We start from the raw sequence: 25,472 nt of genomic DNA, 5'->3' as shown, positions 1-25,472 counted from the left end.
TTCTCAAGAATTTCTGGGAGCATGTTTGTTGAGAGGCTCACAAGCTGTCCTTCCCCCACTAGTTACATGTATATGGCCCTTCCATTATGCATATATTGGTATGTTTAATGATGTTCCACATTTCTCTGAGGATCTATTCATTCTTTTTACAATTTTTTTCAGGTTGTATCATCTTTATTGATTCACTGATTTTTCTGCCAACTCATATCTATTGAACCTTTCTAGAGCATTTTCCATTTTAGTTACTGAATTTATAACTCCAGAATTTCCTTTGGTTCTTTTTTATAATTTCTATCTCTTCATTATTATTATCTGTGAAATATTATTAAAATACCTTTCTTTAATTCTTTAGACATGGTTTTCTTTAGTTCTTTGAATATATCACATCTGTTAAGTCCAACAGCTAAGCCCCTCAAAGACAGTTTCTCATGCTGTGGGTTTGTGTTTGTTTTTTTTCACCTTTATATGAATCACACTCTCTTGTTACATTGCATGTCTCATAATTTTTTTTATTGAAAACAAAACATTTTAGATAATACACTGTAGCATATTTGGATACTGGTAACAACACCCTCCCCTGCCCCCTTCGCTGGGCTACTTGTTGTTTGTTGGATAATTTATTGATTTATCTATTGTTAGTGATGTGAATGAACTAATTCTGTAAAGTCTATTGCCCTCTCATTATACATCTCTGATATTCTTGCTCTGGTTTTTTCCCCTTGTTTTTGTCTTTTATCTTGGTTTCCTGGGGAATATCTCTGGCTGAGCACAAGCCGCTTAACTGGTAAAAGATTGTGCTTAAGTCCCCATAGCCAGTTAGATTTTCATCTTCACTCTTGGATACGTATGACTGATTTAGAGACTACTTTCACAGTTCCGAAATGTTATGATTTTGCCTCACATTCACCCATGTAAATAGTATCTTAGAATTTACCTTTTTAATTACTCTTGAGAAATATCTTTGACAGTGCTCTATTTCTTGACCTGGGTGGTTGTTTTATGGGTTAATCTGCATTTTTGTTTTGTAATCTTGTTATTTCATAGACATACATACACAAGAAGAGGTCAAACAAAGTATTGCATTATAAAATAATCATTATGCAAAGAGGTAAAGCAGTTGGAGTTACTAAAATTATTGTTTTTAGGCTTTTCAATGATAGGTCATCTTCAGTAGTCAACATAGAATTTAACAGTGAAAGATGTATGGTAAAGCATAAACTTGATTGGAAAGAAAAAAGTTCAACTGTAAAAAGGTATGTAAGATAACAGATTTTTTTTTCACCTATAAATTTTTTATTTTTTTTTTCAGAAAAAAAGTTTTCATAGTCGGTTGGGCGTTATTTATAATCCTACATCAAAAATAAATGAAGAGAACACAGCTATTTCTAGAGGAATTTTGGCAGCTTTTCTTACACAGAAAAACAGCTTTTTGAGAAACGTTCTCAGGAAACTGGCAAGGGAAGAAACTGCTACAGCTATTTACTCTGGAGATAAAATTAAAACATTCCTTACTGAGGTCAGTAACTTTGTTTGAAATAATAAGTATGTATTGAATATTTCAAAAGAATAAATCTGTATACGTGGAGATAATATGTTACTGAAAAACATTAGTTAAGTATAATCATTTAGGGATAATAAATATTTCTTTAAATGGGAAAAGATAAATGTTAAATAATATGACTTTGCATAGAGGCATTTAACAAATCAGATTTATATATTATCTACTAGATCAGTGGTTCTCAACCTGTGGGTCGCGACCCCTTTGGGGGTCAAACGACCCTTTCACCAGGGGTTGCCTAAGACCATCGGAAAACACATATATAATTACATATTGTTTTTGTGATTAATCACTATGCTTTAATTATGTTCAATTTGTAACAATGAAATTGGAGGTCACCACAACATGAGGAACTGTATTAAAGGGTCGCGGCATTAGGAAGGTTGAGAACCACTGTACTAGATGGAGATATACTTGTGAACAAGACAGATAGAGTCCCTGCTCTTGTGGAGCTTACATGGTAGTGGGAAAGACAAAGTAAGTGGTATTGGAAAATACATAAGAGGGTAGATGGTTTGAGGGATGCTCTTTTAGCTGGAGTGGTCAGGAAAGGTATTTCTTCAGAGCTTACATTTGGGCAGCACTCTGAATAACATGAAATATCAAACCATGGAAAGTCTGTGAGAATACTGTACCAGGTTCAAGAACATAGCAAGTCTAAAGGCTTGACACAGAGACAGTCTTGCCAGACTTGAGGTATAGGCAGAAAATCATTATGACCAAAAGAGCTAGATGTGCAGAGTACTAGCATATGAGGTCAGAAATATAATCCCAGATATTTAAAGCATTTATAGGCCATACCTAAGGGATTGAAATTTTTCCTGAGTATAATGGCAACCGTTAAAAAGATGACTCTGGGTACCATGTGAAGATTTGATAGTAGGTAGACAAGACTGGAAATAGGATGAACATTTAGAATGCTATTGCATTTCTTGCCTATAATCTAGGCAAGAAATAATGGTATATTGAACTAGATAGGAGTGGTGGAGATGGTAAAATGGTTGATAAATAATTGTTATATTATGGTAAATAGGATTAGTTGCTCAGTTGTATATGACCTGTGAAAATAATAGGCTAGGATTTTGTCTTGAACAGCTAGACTTAATGGTGGTATCCTTTTTTGGAGAAGTCTAGATTGAAGAGAAGATTTGGACACATAGGGCCTGGATCTAGAGCTAAGTTTTGTACATGTTAAGTTGGAGAAGCCTGTTGGACATTCAAGTGGAAATGTTGACAATTGAGTAAATGAGTGTAGAAATCACTGAGGAGTTGTCTTTCTTTTTTTTTTTTGAGAGTCAATTTGAGGATTATCAACATTATATATAATTCCAAGGTAAGAAACTAGATGGGAAACCTCAGAAGTGAGGCTGGGTGGAGAACAGAGTGGTTGAAAGCTAAGCCCTGGAACATTCTAAAATGTGGAGGAACACAAGAAAAGGATGATCCTATAAAGGAGATTGAACAGCCAATGAATTAGGAAGGTGACCAGGAGAGTATGGTATCCTGGAAGCCAAATGGAGAATATATTTCAAGGAGGAAATGATCACCTATGCCAGATGTTTCTGAAATGATCACCTATGCCAGATGTTTCTGAAATCCATCTTCCTAACTGACCATTTTATTGATTAAGGTGGTTCTTGGTGATTTTGATAAGAACAGCTTTAGTGGAATGAAAAGCATAAAAGTGCACTAGATTGAAGAGAAAATAAAAAATCAGGAAATAGAGATAGCAAGTGTAGCTTTTTAAAGAAGTTTCTTGTACACTGAAGGGAGAAGTATTCCGTAGCCAGAATGGGACTTGAGGTTAAGGAAATAATTCTAAATTTGGGAGATGTCACTTTTCTGTATGCTAATGGAAACAATCTATCGAACAATAAGAAAAGTATCATATAGTTTGAGGGGAGCAAAATTCTTGAGAGGTTAAGTGGTGCTGAGATCCAATGGACAGTGTTAAGTGTTGGTTTAAGAACAGGAATTGTTCATCCATTTTAACCAGAAGAAAGGCAGACTGTGTGGGTTCAGATGCAGAAGGGTAGATTTATTTGGTGGTAACAAGATAAGTACCTCTCTTCTGATTACTTTCCTTTTTTAGAAGAAATTCGGGTCATTAGTTAAGTATTAGAGTGTTAGTAGGTGCTATTAGAGGTTTGAGGAAAGAGAAGAAAATGTCAAATATATTTCTGTTACTCAGAGAATGAGAAAGTGAATTCAATACATTAGTGTGGAAAGATTTCTGAGGGCCCACTGAGATTAATGACCACAAATTGAAAGTGAGATCAGTCTTGGTTGCATGTTTTTTTCAGCTTTAACACTGTTTGGGTCCAGTTGCAGAGGAAGCAGAGTTGTATTTAACCAGAGTTGGGGTTTTGCAAGGTGAATGTAACTGAGGGAAGCATTCCAGGGAGCTGAGCATGGAAGGTTGATGTTACAGTAAAGGATTCCGGGGTGTAACTTGGGTGGGAGGGAAATTATTATATGGGAAGTATGATGGACAATAAATAAGTGGTAGGGTCGGTGGATTGAAAGTGTAATGGTTAGTAACAATGAGTGAGCTGGAAGGTCAGGAGCTTGTGGTGAGAGAGGGGATAACTGAGATAGAGATTTTGGAAGTAAGGAGATCTAGGGCTGCACTGTCCAATACTGTAGTCACTAGCTACATGGAGCTATTTTAAATTTAAAATTAAATTGAGCTTTAAAATCAGCTCCTCAGTCACACCAGCCGCATTTCCAGGACTCAGTAACCATTTGTGGCTGTGGCTACCATATTGGACAGCAAAGGGGAAACATTTCTAACATCTGCTCTTGTTAGAAGTTCAAAATGTAAGGCTCCACCCTGATCTACTGAAGGAGAAACTTCATTTTAACAAGGCACCAAGGTGATTTGAATGCACATAAAAATTTGATAAATATTGATATGAAGAAGTGTGTTAGTATGAAGATGTAAGGAATTTATTTGTGATTAATTTTCTGTGAATATCCATATATTTTATGACTCTGACAATAAATACTTTTGTATTTCTGAAGTTAAATACACTATTACTAACTGGGTTTATATCTTTTCTGGAATGTTAAATTTTATTTAAATTGATGTTCCCTAGCATTTTACCAATCAGTAATCCAACTGGAATTCTCAAAGAATGAATAGCAAACTATCTACTTGTAAAAAGATATACAAATATTGTAATTGAATTGGCAGAGAAAGATTTCATTTTTTTTAAATGATTTCAGGAGAAAATAGTACTTTTTGTCACAACTTAGTATAATTTAAATTTTACACTAATATATATTAAATAAGCTTTGTTAAGAAAATAATTTAATGTATTTACTGTTCTCTTATTCATTTTATATTTTCTTGCTTTAGGAGATGGATAAGAATGCTTTTGAGAAAAAATATAATACCATTGGGGTGAATATTTTTCGAACTCACCAGTTGTTCTGTCAAGACGTACTTAAGTTGGGTCCCGGAGAAATGGGTATTGTCAGCAATGGGAAAGTAAGTAGAAAAACAGTTGCTCACTTTTCTCAGTGACACTGTGGTACAGGGGTCTCAAAACATTTTTCTGTCACAGTCCATGCTATGAAACACACAGAGAGGATGGTGTTCATATGCCAGACACATGAGACAGATCTCAGCAGAAGTAAATGGTGCTGAGAGGGTTAATTTATGGCACAGTACCTATTACTTCATCCCTTCCCCCATTGGTAAGAACATTGATTGCAGGGAAGAGAGAATGTTCTTGTGGGGATAACTTTTATTTTGTCTTATTAAAAATACTAGAATAAACAATTTAGTACACTTTACAACATTGTGATTGAGAACCACTGTTATAGTAAGTGTAGAAAGTACATTGTGAAATCTTACTCTTGTTGTAGCTTTCTTACAATTGTTTAATAACAACAGTACAATGTTTTCTATTGAAGTATAAAATAGTATTTATCAACATAACCTTTAAAAATCTATAGAAAAAAGTTACTTGCTCCCACCATCCTAAAAAACTATATTATTGAAAATTACTGTATTACCTTCTAACCCTTTTTCTGACCCTACAGAGTTATTTCTGGTTTTCATGAAGTACATCATTGTAATTTTATATATATAAATTTATATCACACTTTTTTCTCTTAGTATATCACAAACATTTTTCTGATTAGAGCATCTTTATAGACACACAGTTAGTGTATACTAGCTACTTATTAATATATTTTGAATATGATAGTCTGATTTTATTTCTCAGGAATTTAGTTTTAAAAAATTGAATCTGGTGCTTTGATTTATTAAGAAATAAACTAATCCAATGTGCTTGACAGACCTCTGCTTGAACTATCAAATTATATATTCCTAAATCATCTTCAAAGCTCTATGCTCCTGTTTTCTTTCTTTTCTACATTTTCATGAACTCTTCACCTGCGTTTTATTCCCAAATCACTATCCCCTTAAAATTATGCTTATTTATTCTTTCTTATCTGAATCTATAAATAATAAGAATTGGAGATGAATGAGAGGCCCATTTTCCCAAGCTTCCACAGATAAAATATATCTGCTTCAGTGTAATGGTGTTTAAGCTGACTAATTGCATTAGCTCCTAAAAGCAGTTAGGCTCAGGTTCATCTGTGTACAGTGCTACTTTATAAATTGAAGACACTGGTTGTCATTTATTATTACAGAAATATAAGGTACAGGGTGGGACTAATGTAGGTTTACAGTTGTTCATATGGAAAATAATGCAGTAGTTAATAAAAAATACAAGAATAAACTGTTTCACAACTGTAAACCTACTTTTGCCCCACCCTGTACAGTAGGTCCTCGGGTTACATCCGAGATCCCATTCCTATGGTGCGAAGTTACATGATTTTTGCCGTAAGTCGGAACCCACCTACATAAGCACCTACGTCACTCACATGGAGCACATACACAGCAGTAATGAAGTGAAACAGTAAAAAAAATTTAAAAGAAAGATAACAATTCCTGACCTTGTGGTAAATAAATAATAAAAAACATAAAGCACGTATGTACATACGTTGAAAAGACAGAACTTTTTTTTTTATAAATGGGAGATAGCGATGTAACCACGAAACAATGTACGTTGAGTCTCATGTAACCCGAGGACTGCCTGTATTAGTAAATTTTGATAGTGAGTTATGTGGAAGCCCCAAGATGATATTACTTATTCTCTAACAATTACTCTGTAAGGAAATACAGTTTTTTAGAACAGTTTTAAAGTATTTGACTACCTTTGGCTTTGTCAGTCATTTTCCGAAATAAAAAGGAAAAGAAATTAGACTTGCTATATCTAGTACCTTGCCTTTTAATTATACATTACTAGAGACCTGATGCATGAAATTAGTGCACAGGTAGGGTCACTAGGCCTGGCCAGCAATTAGGACCAATCTGTGGGGTGACTGGCGGGGCGATCGGGGGGCCCCTGCTGTCACCCACCTTGGCTAGCCTGGCAACGCCCACGTGCCAGCCCCAACCCCCCGATTGCCTTGCCGCTGCTGCTGGTCACCTCCCTCTGCAGGAGGCAACTGGCAGGGTGATCAGGGGGCAGCACCAGCCCACTCACCAGCCAGCCCAGCCCCCTGCCGCCACTGCTGATCGCCTCCCTCTGTGGGGCAATTGGGGGCCCCCCACTGGCACCCGCCTTGGCTGGACTGGGGCCTGTGGGCTGGGAGCAGCTCCTGCGTTGAGCGTCTGTGCCCTGGTGGTCAGTGTGCATCATTGCTACCGGTCGTTCCACCAGTTGTTCCACCATTCGGTCAATTTGCATATTAGGTTTTTATTATATAGGATAGGATAGAAAATGTGCCCTATATTTTCTTTGACATTGTTTAATATATCTCATGTATTGTTATCAAAATTAGTGATTATAAATATTAGTTATAGTTATGTTAAACTGATTTCTCCTAGAACTTGTTTCTTCTTTTTTTTAATTGACAAAATATTCATATATTAATGTTTCACTTGCTGTAAACCATTATTTAGGGTTCTCAGAGTACAGTAGTGAACAAACATGTTTTCATAGATTTACATTTTGGTGGGCAGAGACAGATAACAAATAGCATTCTTACTTATAAGGTGTCATTTGGACAGAGAACCAGAAGAGGTGAGGGAGAAAACCATGTCTGGAAGAGGAGTGCTCTAGGTAGAGGTAATAGTGAGAAAAAAGGTCCCAAGATGAGATCATGACTGTGTGTTTTAGGAATAGCAGTTATAGTGAGAGGACTCCGAAGACAAGCTCAGAGAAGTTTCTGGGGACCAGATCAGTATGGTTTTACAGTCAGTTTAGGATTCCTGCTTTACTCTGAATGAGTTGTGAAGTTCATAGTTCTGGATGGGGCGGAGGGGGGTGACATGATCTGACCTACTAGTATGTTTTATTTGGATCTCTAGAGACTGTACATTGAGAATAGACTATCGGGCAGCGGTTCTCAACCTGTGGGTCACGACCCCTTTGGGGGTCAAATGACCCTTTCACAGGGGTCGCCTAAGACCATCGGAAAAACACATATATAATTACATACTGTTTTTGTGATTAATCATTATGCTTTAATTATGTTCAATTTTTAACAATGAAAATACATCCTGCATATCAGATATTTACATTACGATTCATAACAGTAGCAAAATTACAGTTATGAAGTAGCAATGAAAATAATTTTATGGTTTGGGGTCACCACAACATGAGGAACTGTATTAAAGGGTCGTGACATTAGGAAGGTTGAGAACCACTGCTACAGGGAGTCAGGAAACCTGGTAGAAGGTATTGCAGTAGTCCAAGTGAGAAGTGGTGATGGCTTGTGCCAGAATGGCTATAGTGGAAGTAGTGAAAACTGGAGGTTGGATACATTTTGGAGGAAGGGTGAACAGGATTTGCTGAGGCATGATGTATGGTGTGGAACTACATAACTGGCAGTATGGAGTTGCTGTGTATTCAGGTGAGAAAGACTGCAGGAAGAGGGGGAGTTGTTCAGGAGGAGTGGAAAGGAAAAGATAGAGAATTCAGAGTTCTGTTCTGGATCTCCAAATTGGCTTGTTGAGTAGGCAGTTGAACTTATGACCTGAATTCAGGGGAGAGGTTGGGGCTAGAGATAGAATTATATTAAATTATGTTGACTTTTTATGTCAATTTATAGAAAATTATAATTTTGGTTATTCTTTTATTTATACTACTTTGGTTTAAATAGAAAAGATATATCTGAAAATAAGTTCTGTGGTTTGTGAACTATAATGTAATACTTAGCTTATTACTCTCAGTAATAAAGTACAATAATTACAGCAATTATGGCAGATAGCTATCATTCTGAATCAAATAGTTGAATGTTTGAAATAACTCTGACATTTTAGAATTAATCTTCAGTCTGAACCTGTCCAAATGTTGCCTTAGAATTGGAACATATTCAGACTTAAAATTAGGAATGACCAAAACTAGGTACCAGTGATACTTTTTTAAATTTTATTTTTATTTTTCAACTAGAGGCCCGGTGCACAAAATTTGTGCATGGGTAGGGCCCCTAGGCCTGGCTGGCGATCATGCCGATTGGGATCGATTGGGGCTTTCTGGCTGCCGGCTGGGGCCCTATTCCCCAGCTGCTGGCTTGGGCCTCCCTTCCCTGGCTGCCGGCTGCTGGCTGGGGCCTGCATTCCACACCGCCCCCTGGTGGTCAGCACATGTCATAGCGAGCGATCAAACTCCTGGTCTCCTGGTCAAATTCCCAAGGGGACACTTTGCATATTAGCCATATATATATACACACACACACACACTAGAGGCCCAGCGTGCGAAATCGCGCGGCCCCACCTACCTGCGAGCACCCCGCCCACCTGCGCGCTGCCCCCTTTGACACCCCAACCTCTCCATCCAGAGCTTGAGCATGCCTTCTCTGGCCACTTCAAACCCCACCCTCGGTCCTGCGAGTCACCTCGGGCTGGTCCTGCCTCCTCTGGGCGCATCGCTGCTTCCGCCCCGTCTCTGGAGCAATGCGGCAGCTCCACACCATCATGCACACAGCCTCCTGGTGAATCGTCATTACGGCGTGCGGGCGTCACGACCATTAGCATATTAGCTCTTTATTATATAGGATAGATTATAGTTGACATTCAATATTATATTAGTTTCACATGTACAGCATAGTGGTTTGATATTTATATAACTTATGAAGTGATCTCTGCAATCAGTCTAGTACCCACCTTATACTATACATCTTAATATACAAGGGGCCCAGTGCATGAATTTGTGCACCTTGAAAGGAACTGTGGGCCACGAGGCTGCAGTGGACATAGGGGCAGGTCTCAGCCCGAGTCCAGCCCCTCCTGCCGCAGCCCCGCTCCTGCTGCTGCTGCTGCTCCCACACACTGACAGCACTGGCCTCGCTCACACCCGCTGACAGCACGGAGCAATTGGGGCCAGTGCCAGCGGTGGGTGCAAGTGGGCCAGCGCCATCAGCGGGTGCAAGCAGAGGCTGCTGCCCCAATTGCCTCTCAGGAGCATGGGCAGGTGGAGGAACCCTCAGGGGCAATCGGGGCCGGCAGCCACCGCTCGCACTGCTGACAGTGCTGAGTGATCGGGGCCGGTGCTGGGCACTGGCAGCGGGTGTGATTGGGGGAGACAGCAGCAGGTGCAAGCGCCAGGCAGAACCATGGCACACGGGAGCAAAGAATTTTCAGTAACCTAGAGGCTCTCCCCGATGACAGCGACCGGCGTCCTGCCTTGGTCTGGCGCTCCCACTCATGTCCACTATCTCTCTGTGGCCAATGCGCGCCATGTTCTGCGCTCTGCCACCTGCTGCCGATGCCCGCCATGTTCCACGCGCGCCCCCTGGTCAGAGCATGTCATAGTGACCAGTTTTTTGGTTGTTCCGCCACTCAGTCTATTTGCATATTAGGGTTTTATATATATAGATTATTAACTATATTCTCTATGTTGTACTTTACATACCTGTTACTATTGTGTAACTGCCAATTTGTACTTCTCATTTCCTTCACCATTTTCACCCAGTCCCCCAGCCTCCTCCCATCTAGCAACCAACAATGACACTTTCTTACTGCATGCTGAAGAATTAAAATTTTATATATTTTATTATCAAATAAAACCCAAATAATGTTGTTGCTATAATTATAATTTACTTTTATCACACTACACATTTACACATTGCTGAATGACATGGGGTAATAGAAAATAGGGAAACAAGCAAGGCCTTTTTTTCTTAAGCTACAGAAATCTGGATTCCAAATACAGTTTCACCATTAATTATATCACCTCTGTGAGACTTGCTTTTTTCATTTGTACAATGGGAATGATAATAGTATGGTTTATGGAGTTGTCAGATTAAATATAATATTTTATCTTCTTTTAAAATATAGTTTTATATATAAGGCACATAAAACAGCACCAGCCACTGAGTAAATTTTCAGTCAATATTCACTCCTATTTTCTCTTTAAATATTTGAAGGCTGTCATGGGGCACCATAGTTACATTTGTAGATTGATTTATGTTTTACTGGATGAGAATCAATATAGAATTAAGGCCAGCTATTCAAACTTCCACGAGTAGAGAGAGATTTTTAGCGCAGTACGTGGATGAATGCTCTCAGAGTTTTCTAGAATTTTAATAAGCTGTCAAAGGAGTTAATGAATTTCTATTACAGCAGTTATCCTATATAATAAAAGCCTAATATGCTAAGTGTCCAATCGTTCGACCAGTCGCCATGACACACACTGACCACCAGGGAGCAGATGCTCTGGTAAGTTAGCAGATGCTTCCGGCCGATTGAGACTGGGCGAGATGGGCCGGAAACACCCTGGGAGCCTTCCCATGGTCCCTCCCCAGCCATCCTGCCCCAATCGGTACTGGGCAACATGGCCCCGATCGGCTCCAATCGGGACTGAGCGGGATAGGCCGGACATGCCCTGGAACCCTCCTGTGGTTTCCGATCATGCACTGGTGCAGTCCCTCGGCCTGGCCTGTGCCCTCTCGCAATCTGGGACCCCTCGGGGGATAAGCTGGTTTCGGCTCGATCCCCGCAAGGCAGGCCAAGGGACTCTACCAGTGCACGAATCCATGCACCGGGCCTCTAGTTCTGTATAACTAAAGAAATAACATTTCTAAAATGTTGTAAAGAAGATTAAGCACCAAATAGGTCTTATTCTATCAATACATGATTTTCAAATTTAACGCTCCTTTTCCCAACATGGATATGATGGGATTTTATACTATTTAAGTTACTTTGTTTCACAATTATCATATTTAACTTTAAATAGAAGAAGCAAGATCCTCCTAGCTATTTGATGCTGGTCTTACATAGTGAAATAGAGTTGGTTTTCTGGTTAATTTAATCAGTTAAAATAGCCATCTTTTTAATTCCTAAAAAAATAATTGAGATTTTATTTTCTTATTCTGAGCTATTAACAAAACTGTTTGAGTCACTATGGGTGCTATAGATAAAATTTAAACTATTTTTCAGGCCTTTCCTATTCATAGTCCAAAATATATAATGTTAAAAGTACTTTAAAAGTCACCTTAAAATGATATCAAATCTTAAGGTAAGAAATGTTTATATGTGTACTTTTAGTTTTATAGTGCCCATTTTTTTTTTAAGAGCCAGGTTTTATGTTTAAGGTGAAACATGATATCACCTATGACATGAGCAAATAAGAAAGATTCAAGAACTATACTTCATTAATTTTTCGAAATTATTAACTGCAGAACCAGGTGAAGGGGAAGTGAGAAAATATGCAACCATTTCATTCTGGCCTTTTTACTAAGAAAAAAGAATATTCTGCTTGACATATTTTCTGGTTGTCATTAAGTACAGCTGTTTAATGCATGAGACTATCTCAGGCCCACCTTCTACATCAGGGTATGTGTTCATAATAGTATGATGATTTCTTGTATTAATTTCCTCAGAAAGTGCTAATGGTAGTAGCATTTGTGGTAGTTGTGATGGAATAGCCATCCTGAGAAATTAGGTACGTGGTAGTTTGACAGTTGACCCCCTCTGTATTTACTGGTTTAAAGCTAACCTACATGACCTTGCTGAGCTCCAAACCATTACACAATGTCAGATGAAGATTGGTTGGTATTATTAAGCAATTATGTGATTTGTCTCTTGGTTTTTGCTCTTTTATGCCTTGCATATATATTAACTAGATACCTGGTGCATGAAATTCCTGCAATGGGGTGGGGCGGGGGGCGGTCCCTCAGCTCAGCCTGAACCCTCTCACAGTCTGGGAGCCCTTGGCAGATATCCCTCCTGCAGTCCGGGATCCCTTGCTCCTTACAGTCCACCTGCTTGCTGCTCCTTACTGCTTGGCTCGCTGCTCCTTAGTGCTGCTGCGGAGGCAGGAGAAGCTCCTTCCACTGCCACTGAACTCGCCAGCCATGAGCCCGTGAACCTAGCTACTAGCTGAGCAGTGCTCCCCCTGTGGGAGTGCGCTGACCACCAGGGGGCAGCTCCTGCATTGAGCGTCTGCCCCCTGGTGGTCAGTGTGAGTCATAGCAATCGGTTGACCAGTCGTTTGGTTGCTTAGGCTTTTACATATATTTAAATTCATGTCTACTCATATGGTCTACCATTTATAAATAAACAGAAAATAAAATTTGAGTCTTAGGTTTTTGGAAGCATTATATTTCAAAGTAAAACTTTCAGATGAAAACAATTTGCTATTTTTTGTTACTTTGACTTTTGTGTTTATGCAAATGTTATTTGTAATATGAAAGTGAGAAAATATTTTCCTCTTCTATTTTATCCCAGTGGGCTTAATAAATGGTGGGATTGAGTGAGGGCCACTATTTGTTTAATCTGTAATCAATTTTTGCTTAAATATCTATTTCATGAGAATATATTTCATGAAATAATCTTTTAGAAGATATACAATGATTGCCTTTTTTTAGTTCTTAGGACCTTTGAATGAAAATTTCTGTGCAGAAGATTTCTCCTTATTGGAAAAGATAACATTTACTAATTTATCAGAGAAAATTAAAGGCATTGTTGAAAATATGGCAATCAACTCAAAGAAGTAAGTATTTAAGATTATAAGAGCAATTCATTTTCAGGTTTGGTATTTTCCATCTCATAGAGAATATAAAGAAATAATAAAAGACATCCATTTACTCACTATCACCAAACCATAGATGTTAATATTGTGTTTTCTTTGCCATGGTCTTACTGTTTCTCTGTTTCCCTCAATCTCCTCCTTTCCCAAGAGGTAACCACTTTCCTAGAGGTTGTGTACCTGACTCCCGTATTTGTTTTCTTTTACTTTTGCTTTATATGTAAATATGCACTATAAGTTTTGATTGTGTTGAATGCTTTGACTTCTTTAGAGAAATGCTATTATACCGAAGACTCCTTTTGCTATCTACTTCCATAGAAGCTTTATCCACATTCATTGATACAGAGCTTGCTTATTCATTTTAACTCCTTTTTAGTATTTTATTTTATGAATATACTAATGGCCCGGTGCACGGATTCGTGCACATTGAAAGGAAATTAATTAGAAGAAATATTTTAATATTGCTGTCCACACTTTCTCTATAATAGCATTGTCAAAAGTACGTTTTGCCAATAGTTGGTCTTCAGACATATTCTGTCAACGACGCTGCTTTCCTTCAGCTTCAGAATGTCACCAAAAACAGCCAAGTTCACGATCGACAGTGACAGACCGAAACACACAAGTGTGATTGGCACCAGCAAGAGGTTTTTATGTATCGCCCATGCACGAGTTTATTTTTAAATTGTCAGTGCGCATCATATATACTGGCCAGTTGGATGGTCAGACAGATGTACAGTCACTTAGCCGTTTATATATATAGATTGAAGCTTATTTATACAATCCATTACTGAGGTACAGTGAACTTGGCTTTAGCTTTTTACTATTACAGTAGTGCTATAATGAACCTACTTTAATGTCTCCTCATGCAGTGTGTGAGTTTAGAGTTTAGAGGTGTGTGTTTGTTGGGTGGTAGGGTATGCTTATCTTCAGCTTTAGCAGATATTGTTAAATTTCATCTTTTAAAGTAGTCGGAACAATCAATACTCCCACCACAAATGTATGAGTTCCTGTTTCCCCAAGTCCTCACCTATACTTGGTGTTATCTGACTTGTAAATTATTCCCATCTAATGGATGTTAAATTATATCTTATTTTAATTCGCATTTCTTTGAGCTCTAGCATAGATGAGTATCTTCTCGTATGACTATCTTCATTCATGCTTGTTCTCTTGTAAAATACCTGTTCATATATATTACTTAGTTATCTGTTGGGTTATTTTCTCCTGTTAGTGATTTGTAAACATATTGTTTATGATTCTGTATATTAATCTGTTAATTATGTGTTCTGCAAGTACAATATTTCATTTTGTGGCTTGACTATTTACTTTTTTATTTTAAAACTAGAGGCCCAGTGCACACTGGTAGGGTCCCTAGCAGCTGCCAGCTACCGGCCGGGGCCTCCCTCCCTCTTCCCCCCCCAGCCCCCCACCCCTGTTGCCTGCTGCTGCCACTGGCTAGGGCCTCCTTCCCTTCCCCCAGCCAGCCCATCATCCCCCTGGTCAAACTCCCAGTCAAGGGAACAATTTTCATACTACACGTTTATTATATAGAATGTTACCACATATGTAGATGTTTTTTATTTTATGAAAAAATATTATCAGGGGTTTTCATTCATAGTTTGTTTATGATCTGCGAGAGAAGGATGTGTAAGAATTTTCCTTAGTCTGAGTTCATAAAGATATGCTCTTTTATTGTCTTCTAAAAATTTTACAGTTTTGCTTTTCTTTCTGATTTATATCTTTTTTTTAATTAATATATTTTTTATTGATTAAAATATTACATATGTGTCCTTGTCCCCATGTTACCCTCTACCCCCCCCCCCTCATGCCCTCACCTCCCCCGTTGTCCGTGTCCATTGGTTAGGCCTATATGCCTGCATGTAAGTCCTTTGGTTGATCTTTCCCCCTTACCCCCACCCTCCCCTACCCTCCCTCCAAAGCCCGACAGTCCAATCAATGCCTCTCCGTCTCTGGATCAGTCCTTGTTCATCAGTTTATGTTGTTCATTATATTCCACAAATGAGTGAGATCATGTGGTATTTATCCGCTCTCCAGTTCCATCCATGGTGTGGCAAATGCTAAGAGTTCCTTTTTCTTCTTCCTCTTCTTAAAGAATCCCTTTCAGCATTTCATATAATGCTGGTTTGGTGGTGATGAACTCCTTTAGCTTTTTCTTATCTGTGAAGCTCTTTATCTGACCTTCTATTCTGAATGATAACTTTGCTGGATAGAGTAATCTTGGTTGCAGGTTCTTGCTATTCATCACTTTGAATATTTCTTGCCACTCTCTTCTGGCCTGCATGGTTTCTGTTGAGAAATCAGCTGACAGTCGTATGGGTACTCCCTTGTAGGTAACTGACTGTCTTTCTCTTGCCGCTTGTAAGATTCTCTCTTTGTCTTTTGCTCTTGGCATTTTAATTATGATGTGTCTTGGTGTGGTCCTCTTTGGATTCCTTTTGTTTGGGGTTCTCTGCGCTTCCTGGACTTGTAAGTCTATTTCTTTCACCAGGTGTGGGAAGTTTTCTGTCATTATTTCTTCAAATAGGTTTTCAATATCTTGCCCTCTCTCTTCTTCTGGTACCCCTATAATTCTGATGTTGGTACGCTTGAAGTTGTCCCAGAGGCTGCTTACACTATCTTCATATTTTTGGAATCTCTTTTCTTTTTTCTTTTTCAGTTGGGTATTTTTTGTTTCTTTGTATTTCAGATCTTTGACTTGATTCGTGGGATCCTCTTGTCTGCTGTTGGATCTCTGTAAATTATTCTTTATTTCAGTCAGTGTATGCTTAATTTCTAGTTGGTCCTTTTTCATGTCCTCTATGGTCTCACTATACTTATTGAGGGATTTATTAAATTTATCGGCGGTTTCCATAAAATTCTTGAAAAACCTTGTAAACGTGGCCTTGAACTCTATATCCAGTCGTTTGCTTTCCTCCGTTTCTGCCATTTGTGACCTGTTTCTTTGTCTCCGCATTTTGGCTGCTTCCCTGTGTTGATAGAGTGGCCCTGCGCGCCAGGTGTCCTGTAGGGCCCAGTGGCTCAGCCTCCCCAGTTACCTGAGGTGGACACTCTTGGTGCACCCCTTTGTGGACTTTGTGCACAGTCTTGTTGTAGCTATGCCTTGGTTGTTGTAGGATCACTGGGAGGAATTGACCTCCAGGCCAATTGGCAGTGAGAATCAGCTGTGTCTGCAGTGGGAGAACTTCTGTGCTGGAGACACCCTTCTGGGGCAAGACTTGCTTCAGTGGGGCTTTGGTGCTCACTGAGACTGCACCCTGAGTGTGTCCCTTATGGATCTGAGGAGTTGTGATCTGGATGGTCCCCCTCTGACCACTGGGTACAGTGGCTCTTGGATCTAAGGAGGTGCTAATTTAGCCTCTGCCTGAGGTTACACAGCAGGAACTACGAAGAGAACTGCAGATTCCCCTTCCTTTTTTTTTGAGTTTGGAAGTGCCCTGATGCTGCTCAGCTGTGTAGCAATGCAAGCCACTGTGGGGCCTTGGGCCTTCTCTTGGAAGCTCTGGGTCTATCTGGCCTGGCTGCAGTTAGGTAATTACAGGTTGCAAATGGCCAGGGCATTCATATGCAAAAGCCTCTGCCGCAGCCTGGGCGGGGCGGGGTCTCAAGGAATCAAAGGGCGGAGCAAGCAGCTATGGTGGAGCCTCAGCCCCGCCCTAAGGAGTCGCGAGTCCCAGTGTCCCGGCAATGGCTGCAAGCACCTCTGAGGTTAAGCCGCCCTCAAGCTCGCCCGCTGCCAGACAGACCAGTTTCTCCCCGTATGAGTCCTGGGTCCCCAGAGACTTCTCGGAACCGGATTTCAGAGCCGTCGGGAGCTTGTGTCTCCCTTGGGATTCAAAAAGACAGCCGCGTCCTCAGGTGCCAGACCCTTTCTGCGCACGGGCCCCCGTACCTCTGCACTCCACCTCCGCAGCTCCTCTGGCTCTCAGTGTGCTTTTCTTTCCTTCTAGTTGTAGAATTTACACTCAGCCAGCCTTCCTGAAGTTCTGGATGATGTCCGTTTTGTGTTTTTGATGTAATTTTCAATTGTTGTGGGAGGCAGGAATTTCCCGGTGTTTATCTATGCTGCCATCTTAGTTTCTCCCTGATTTATATCTTTAATTCTTGGACTTTTCTATTGTTCCACTGGTCTGTTGCCTCATGCCAATCCCACACTCCAGTTATCACAACTTTATAATAAATTTTGTTAGTATATAGGAAAACTCCCCCTTTGCTTCGTTTCAAAATTTTCTTGACTATTTTTTTTTTACTATTTTTTGTTAGTTGCTTTTCAGTGTAAATATGATTAGAACCAGCATAAGCAGTTCTACCAAAAACATTCCTGGAATTTTTATGGGAATTTATTTGAATTAATAGATTAGATTAAGGAATTGTCATCTTTATATAATATTGAGTTATCCCACTTATTAAAAATACATATATATATATTATATGTACCTATACAAATATACATATGTACTTATAATATAAATAAAATACAGCTATATGAGGTGTGTAATTTATATATAAGTATATATGTGTGTATGTAGATAGATAGACACTTATTTGGTGTGGGGTGGTTTTTTTTTTGTTTTTTTTTAAGGATTCTTCAGTGAACCTTCAATTTTTTTTCATGAAATCTTACTATTTTTAAATTATTTTCCCCAGTTTTTCAGTTTTAGCTCAGATTGTAAATGGTGTATTTTAGATTACATTTTTAAATTATTATTTCACTAATTTACAGAAACAGTATTAAACTTCTATATTCATCTTCCTTTCTGGACTGTTCTTTTTTATAACATTTTGTCTAGTATTAGAACTCATGTCATTTGCGAATTTTAAGAGCTTTGTTCCTTAATTTACAGTTTTTAAATATCTTATTTATGTTGGCCTTTCTCTTATTTTAGTTTGCTCAGTTTAATGAGGGATATATCTATTTTACTGGTCTTTTTACATATGTAGATCTAAGGCATGACAAGCTCTTAATTTATATTCTTTATTATATGTTTTTAATCTATTTTTTATAAACCTCTGAAGTTGATTCTTAGCTATAAATGTCAGATTTTTTTCTTTACATATCCTTAAATTACACACTTGAAATTTCTCTTTAAACACTTATTAGCTATATTACATAAGTTTTGATAGTAGATATTTTATGATTCAATGCTAAATATTTTCAAGTTATTTTGAGTTTTAAAATTTTTATTTTAAAAATATTTGGAAATAGAATGTTGTATTCATGAAGGCAAGTTTTTTGCCTATTTCATTGTTTTTCTATCTCTTGTGCATAGAGTTGTGCCTAGATCTTATTAGGTATCAAGTAAATACTTATTGAATTAATAATGAATAAAGTATGTTTTAACTTGTTTTAAATAGCACAGTGTAGAATTGATTTCCAGTTTGCTTTGAACTGTGATTAGAAAACATGGTTTGTGATATCAATTATTTGGAATTTATTTCTCCTAATTTTGTTGAGGCAAAGTTAATTTTTGTAATTGTTTCATACTTTATTTATTTTTGTTGTTGATCCTCACCCGTGGATATTTTTCCAGTGATTTTTAGGGAGAGTGGGAGAGAGAGGGAAAGACAGAAACATTGATGTGAGAGAAACTCATTGATTGGTTGCCTTTTACAAGAGGCAACCAATCAATGAGTTTGGTTGCCAGGGAGGAACCTGCAACCAAGGTACATGCTCTTGACTGGAATCAAACCCAGGACCCTTTGGCTCACAGGCCGAAGCTCTATCCACTGAGCCAAACTGGCTAGGGCCATACTTGATTTTTTAATAAGATTTTCTCTGTGTGGAAGATTTTATATGTCTATTAAGTTGAACTTTTTTATTCCCATCATCAAAATACTGGATTTTTCTTTATCTGTTAGTTACTAAAAGAACTTTGTTAAACACTGCCATTAGTATTGTGTACTTATTTAATTCTTGTACTCTTGTTTTAAATATTTTGAGCTATATTTTGTTATGTATTCCCTGTTTCAGAATTATTATCTTTCGAGTGAAGTATTTTATTCCTTTCATCGTTATATAAATTACTCCTTTCCTAGTCTGAAAGTCTATACTTAAGCCATGCCAATATTCATTTTGGATAATATTTTTCAGTTACATCTTTTTTTATTCTTTATTTTCATTGTATCCATGCATCTTAAAACATATGGCTGGGTGTTGGGGGTGATTATCTTTCCAGAACTAAATTTCTGATTCTTACTCCTCATGGGAGGCCTCCGCAGCCAAGATATCCCTCCCAGTTTAAAAAATGCCAAATGTGGATGTTAGACTAGCCCATTTTCGCCTGGGCCCCTCCCACCAGTCACAATGTACTTTCATCTTTACTTCTCTAGTTGTAAGACTTCCATTCAGCCAGCTTTCAGGCAGTTCTGAATGATGGTTGTTCTGTATTTTAGTCGTAATTTTGATGTGGTTGTGGGAGGCGGCGAGTACAGGCATTTATCTATGCCACCATCTTGGTTCTCCAATTGATAAGATTCTTGACCAGCCTTTCTTTCTCTCTCTCTCTCTCTCTCTCTCTCTCTCTCTCTCTCTCTCTCTCTCTCTCTCTCTCTCTCTCCGAAAGCCTTCTGTACATTGTAGCCAACACATTCTATCCCAACATATTATTTGAACATATACATTTTCTCTATCACAGATTTTCAAATTTGGTTATATTTAATCTAGTTATTTATTTTGTGCCTTCTTAGTTTTCAAACTAATTAAAAACCATAGAAATCTTGACTTCTTAACTAAATTAAAAATTCTTCGAAAGTAGATACCCTATTATTTATGTTTTGTTCTATCTGCTCTTCTTTCTCTGCTTTTCGAGCCCCAATGTTTGGACACATAACCAGAACTCAGCAAATAGTGACTTGAATGATTCACCATATTCTTATAGACTCTGTTGAAAACACTACTTAGTAAGTGTTTAAAGATCATATCAATGATAAGAAAAAGTAAGGATTTTAAAAGCAAGTCATCTTACTTTAAACTGACAAACTCTACTTACTAGCAGGTCTGAAAGAAAAATCATTTATATGAAGTTTATCCTTTGGAAGCATTTTTAATTCCCCTTTCTCAGAACATTAATTATGGCACAAAATATGAATATTTCTCTTTCTGAAAAACTTATACATTGTTTATCTTGTTTATCTAGAAAGAGTGACCTTGTTATGAAAGTTGATGCCCTTGTTTCCTCTTTGCCTACACGTGAATCCCGTCATAATGTCAAATTTTTAAAAGAGAATCACAGGTAAGAATATAATAGTGCTGTTCTCTGTCACTGAATCCTCTGTTTAATTATGGTTTCCATTTGTATTCACAATATGGAAAAATTAAAGAAGAATTAAAAGTTCTATGTTAGAAAATAAATGTGTTTGACAAGATTAGGAAAAGAAATTCCTGTTAAGTCTATATTTTGATAAATAAAGGATGAGATAGTATTTCAAATTACTTTATCATAAACTGAAAATGGCTGACACCAAGTTTTCTGATCTTATGGTAGATGCAATCTTATGTTGCTTATATTTACTATTAGAAGATAAAATGTGCTTTAGCTCTAAAAGTCTGTCCTTTCAAATGTGTTCACATATGTATAGTATTTTTTCCTTTTTATTGCATTTATTGGGATGACACTGATTAATAAAATTATACAGGTTTCAGGTGCACACATGTATAGTATTATTCTCAGGGAAAATTTCTTTCTAAAGAGAAATTATCTGGCACTATCAGGAGTGAGGTTTTTATTTTTTTTCAGATTACTGAGATTCAATACTTTTAGGTATTTTAAACACATCCAATGGAATTCTTTTTACAAACTCTTTTATTTCTTAAATACTCTGTGCTGAAATAATTCAACACAAATTATTAAAACTAACATTGTAAATGTTAGTTAATATACTATTCCCATCTACACTAATAAAAGACAAACATGCAAATTGATTGTACCTTCACTACACCTTAAGCCACGCCCACCAGCCAATCAGAGCAACTATATGCAAATTAACCCAATCAAGATGACTACCGGCAGCCACGGAGTTGAAGTGAACATGAGGCTTGGTTGCTCCAGTGATGAAGGAAGCCAAGCTTCCTGGCTGGCTCTGAGCTCCACTCAAAGCAACAAAGTTTCAATTATAGAAGGTAAATAAACCCCAGATACCTGCTTTCAGCCGGCTGTGGCCACCGAGCTGGAGCGAGCAGGAGCCGGCTCTGAGTTCCACAGAAGGCAACAAAGTTTCAATTATAGAAGGTAAATAAATCCCAGAATTAAAATAAAAAGGAGAGGCTGGGAGCTTCCATCGCCAGGGGCTTGGCCAGCCTAAAAACGGCCCTCAGCCCCTCACCCAGACTGGCCAGGCACCCCAGTGGGGATCCCCCACCCTAAAGGGGGTATGGCCAGCCTGAAAACAGCCATCAGCCCCTCACCCAGGCTGGCCAGGCACCCCAGCGGGACCCCACCCTGATCCGAGACACCCTTCAGGGCAAACCAGCCGGCCCCCACCCATGCACCAGGCCTTTATCCTATATAATAAAAGGGTAATATGTAAACTGACCCTAACAGCAGAAAGACTGGGAATGACTGGTCACTATGACAAACACTGACCACCAGGGGCCAGACGCTCAATGCAGGAGCTGCCCCCTGGTGGTCAGTGAGCTCCCACAGGGGGAGCTCTGCTCAGCCACAAGCCAGGCAGCTGGCTGCCAGTACAGAAGTGGTGGCAGGAGCCTCTCCTGCCTCTTCAGCAGCACTAAGGATGTCTTACTGCAGCTTAGGCCTGCCCCCCACTGGCAAGTGGACATCTCCCGAGGGCTCACAGACTGCTAGAGTGATGTGTGACTGCCACCTTAGGCCCGATCCCCTGGGAAGCAGGCCTAAACCAGCAGGTGGTCAACTCCCAAGGGGTCCCAGACTGTGAGAGGGCACAGGCCAGGCTGAGGGACCCACCCGAGTGCACAGATTTTTGTGCACTGGGCCTCTAGTTAAGTTATATTATACTTAGGAGTTTTTATATGTTTGGGACTATTTACTCATGTTAAATGTATGACACATTGATCTTTTATAGTTTACTAGAGGCCTGGTGTATGAAATTCGTGCACTGGGATGGGGGGTCCCTTAGCCTGGTCTGCACCCTCTCGCAGTCCGGGATCCCTCTTGTAGTCCCGGACCCCTCGTTCCTTATTGCCCACCTGCTCGCTGCTCCTTAGCGCTGCAGTGGGGATGGGAAAGGCTCCCACCACCACCGCTGCACTCACCAGCTGTGAGCCTGGCTTCTGGCTGAACCGCGCTCCTTCCTGTGAGAGTGCACTGACCACCAGGAGACAGCTCCTGCATTGAGCGTCTGCCCCTCTAGTGGTCAGTGTGCATTATAGCGATCAGTTCTGCCGGTCGATCCGCTGTTCAGTCTATTTGCCTATTAGGGTTTTATTATATGGGATTGTTGCTATAGTCTCTCCTTTCTCTATTTTTCACATGTATCAGTGTCCTGCTGCTTTTGGCCTACTGCCCTATTTTATGTAGAAGGATGGACATAGTGTGACTTTGGGACAGTGGTTTACAATTGCCCAGTTTTTTTCTGCTTATTTCTGGGGATTGGAATTCTGATTCATACAACCTCACAGAATTGGTAGTAGTTTGAGGGGGAAAACTTAAAGGAGCAGTACACAGATGCCTACTTTAGCCATAACATCTTACAAAGCTTACAGAAAGTGACCGGCAAATTTATAAAATTTTCATCAAGGTAACTTGCTCAGCTGGTGTGGCTAAGTGGTTGAGCATTGACCTATGAACCAGGAGGTCACAGTTCGCTTCCCAGTTGGGGCACATACCCAGGTTGTTGGCTCAATGCCCAGTGTGGGGTGTGCAGGAGACAGTCGATCAATGATTTCTCTCTCATTATTGATGTTTCTATCTCTTTCTTCCTCTCCCTTCTTCTCTGAAATCATTAAAAAAATATATTTTTTAAAAAGATAACTAAAGGAATTAACCATTGTAGATGGTCTCTTTAATTTAAAACATCTATATCGCCCTTAATTTTTAGCAGTAAAATTATCCAGCAGGATCTGTTGTCTAGCTCTGCCATTCTTATTTTAACATTAAATCATATCAACTGCATATAAAATAAAATGTCTTTTATTTCCCTATGTTGGAGGACCCATGTTTCAAGTGAAGTTTACATTACCTTTAATTTAATTGCTAATAAATTAAATATTTCACTGCAAAAAGTCTAGATTACTTATAATCTTTCTATACGAAAGAAGACCTATCTCCCTGTAATTTTACATGTATACATTTTATGTTGGAATGTTTTTATTTTTGTAATATGTAAAATATTTAATTTAGACATCTCAAAAAGAAATGGATTTTCATATTATTATAGTGTTAAAATGGTCATTTGCCTGAAATAATCTGTACTTTTAATTAAATATATACTTTTAACTTTCAATTACATTAAATATATAACTGACCATCTCCCATTGGCCTTTTCTGTGCTTTTAATTTCCTTTACATTAACTTTTATATTTTTTTAAATTAAATCTTTATTGTTCAGATTATTACAGTTGTTCCTCTTTTTTCCCCCCATTGCTCCCCTCCACCTGGTTCCCACCCCACCCCACCCCCGCTGCCCTTACCCCCCCCCCACTGTCCTCATCCATAGGTGCACGATTTTTGTCCAGTCTCTTCCTGCATCCCCCACACCCCTTTTCCCCCCAAGAATAGTCAGTCCACTCCCTTTCTATGCCCCTGATTCTATTATAATCACGTTTATTATGTTCATCAGATTATTTATTCACTTGATTTTTAGTTTCACTTGTTGATAGATGCGTATTTGTTGTTCATAATTTGTATCTTTACCTTTTTCTTCTTCTTCCTCTTCTTAAAGAATACCTTTCAGCATTTCATATAATACTGGTTTGGTGGTGATGAACTCCTTTAGCTTTTTCTTATCTGTGAAGCTCTTTATCTGACCTACAATTCTGAATGATAGCTTTGCTGGATAGAGTAATCTTGGTTGTAGGTTCTTGGCATTCATCACTTTGAATATTTCTTGCCACTCCCTTCTGGCCTGCAAGGTTTCTGTTGAGAAATCAGCTGACAGGCGTATGGGTACTCCCTTATAGGTAACTGACTATCTTTCTCTTGCTGCTTTTTAAGATTCTCTCTTTGTCTTTTGCTCTTGGCATTTGAATTATGATGTGTCTTGGTGTGGTCCTCTTTGGATTCCTTTTGTTTGGGGTTCTCTGCGCTTCCTGGACTTGTAAGTCTATTTCTATCACCAGGGAGGGGAAGTTTTCTGTCATTATTTCTTCAAATAGGTTTTCAATATCTTGCTCTCTTCTTCTGGCACCCCTATAATTCGGATGTTGGTACACTTGAAGCTGTCCCAGAAGCTCCTTACGCTCCCTTCGTATTTATGGATTCTTTTTTCATTTTGTAACATTAACTTTTAAAGATTAGTTCATATTCTAATTTATAACTTAGATCAATGAAAGACAAAATGGAGAGGACAGAGGGGAGGAGGTACGGAGAGTATGACAGGTAAAAATAACGTATGATAAATCTGGGGGAGGAAGTTCTCCTGAACTTTTTGTTATAATATGTTGGGTTTTTTTAAATACTAAATTTAATAAAAGTGCTTTATAGTTAATGTTATTCTCAAATCTGAGAAAGTATGTTCAACTAACAAAAAAAGCATCTTGGTTTTATTTTTATATCTTGTGATCCAGGAGAATTTGGGGGGCTTAAAATGATCAGTTTTCACTATAACAGTATTGTCCTTTGAAGAGTTTTTAAAATCACTCATTCATAAAAGCTTACTTTCATTTTTTCTAATTCTTTGCAGTTTTCTAACTTGCTAACACAAACATT

The 25,472-nt window shown here is 38.6% G+C and overlaps 1 protein-coding gene across 1 annotated transcript in view; it reads left to right on the top strand.

Annotated features, from left to right (window-relative positions):
- UGGT2 (UDP-glucose glycoprotein glucosyltransferase 2) overlaps positions 1-25,472 on the top strand; it is a 180,331-nt gene that overhangs the window by 100,376 nt on the left and 54,483 nt on the right. Inside the window, exons 21-24 of the mRNA XM_059684977.1 lie at positions 1,310-1,516; positions 4,920-5,051; positions 13,451-13,575; positions 20,763-20,858. Of these exons, the coding sequence (XP_059540960.1) occupies positions 1,310-1,516; positions 4,920-5,051; positions 13,451-13,575; positions 20,763-20,858 (560 nt within the window). The remainder of the gene's footprint in view (positions 1-1,309; positions 1,517-4,919; positions 5,052-13,450; positions 13,576-20,762; positions 20,859-25,472) is intronic.

The sequence above is a fragment of the Myotis daubentonii genome, chromosome 2 (assembly GCF_963259705.1).
Source record: "Myotis daubentonii chromosome 2, mMyoDau2.1, whole genome shotgun sequence".
NCBI classification, from domain to species: Eukaryota; Metazoa; Chordata; class Mammalia; order Chiroptera; family Vespertilionidae; genus Myotis; species Myotis daubentonii.
This window is presented reverse-complemented; position numbering and strand designations above follow the sequence as displayed.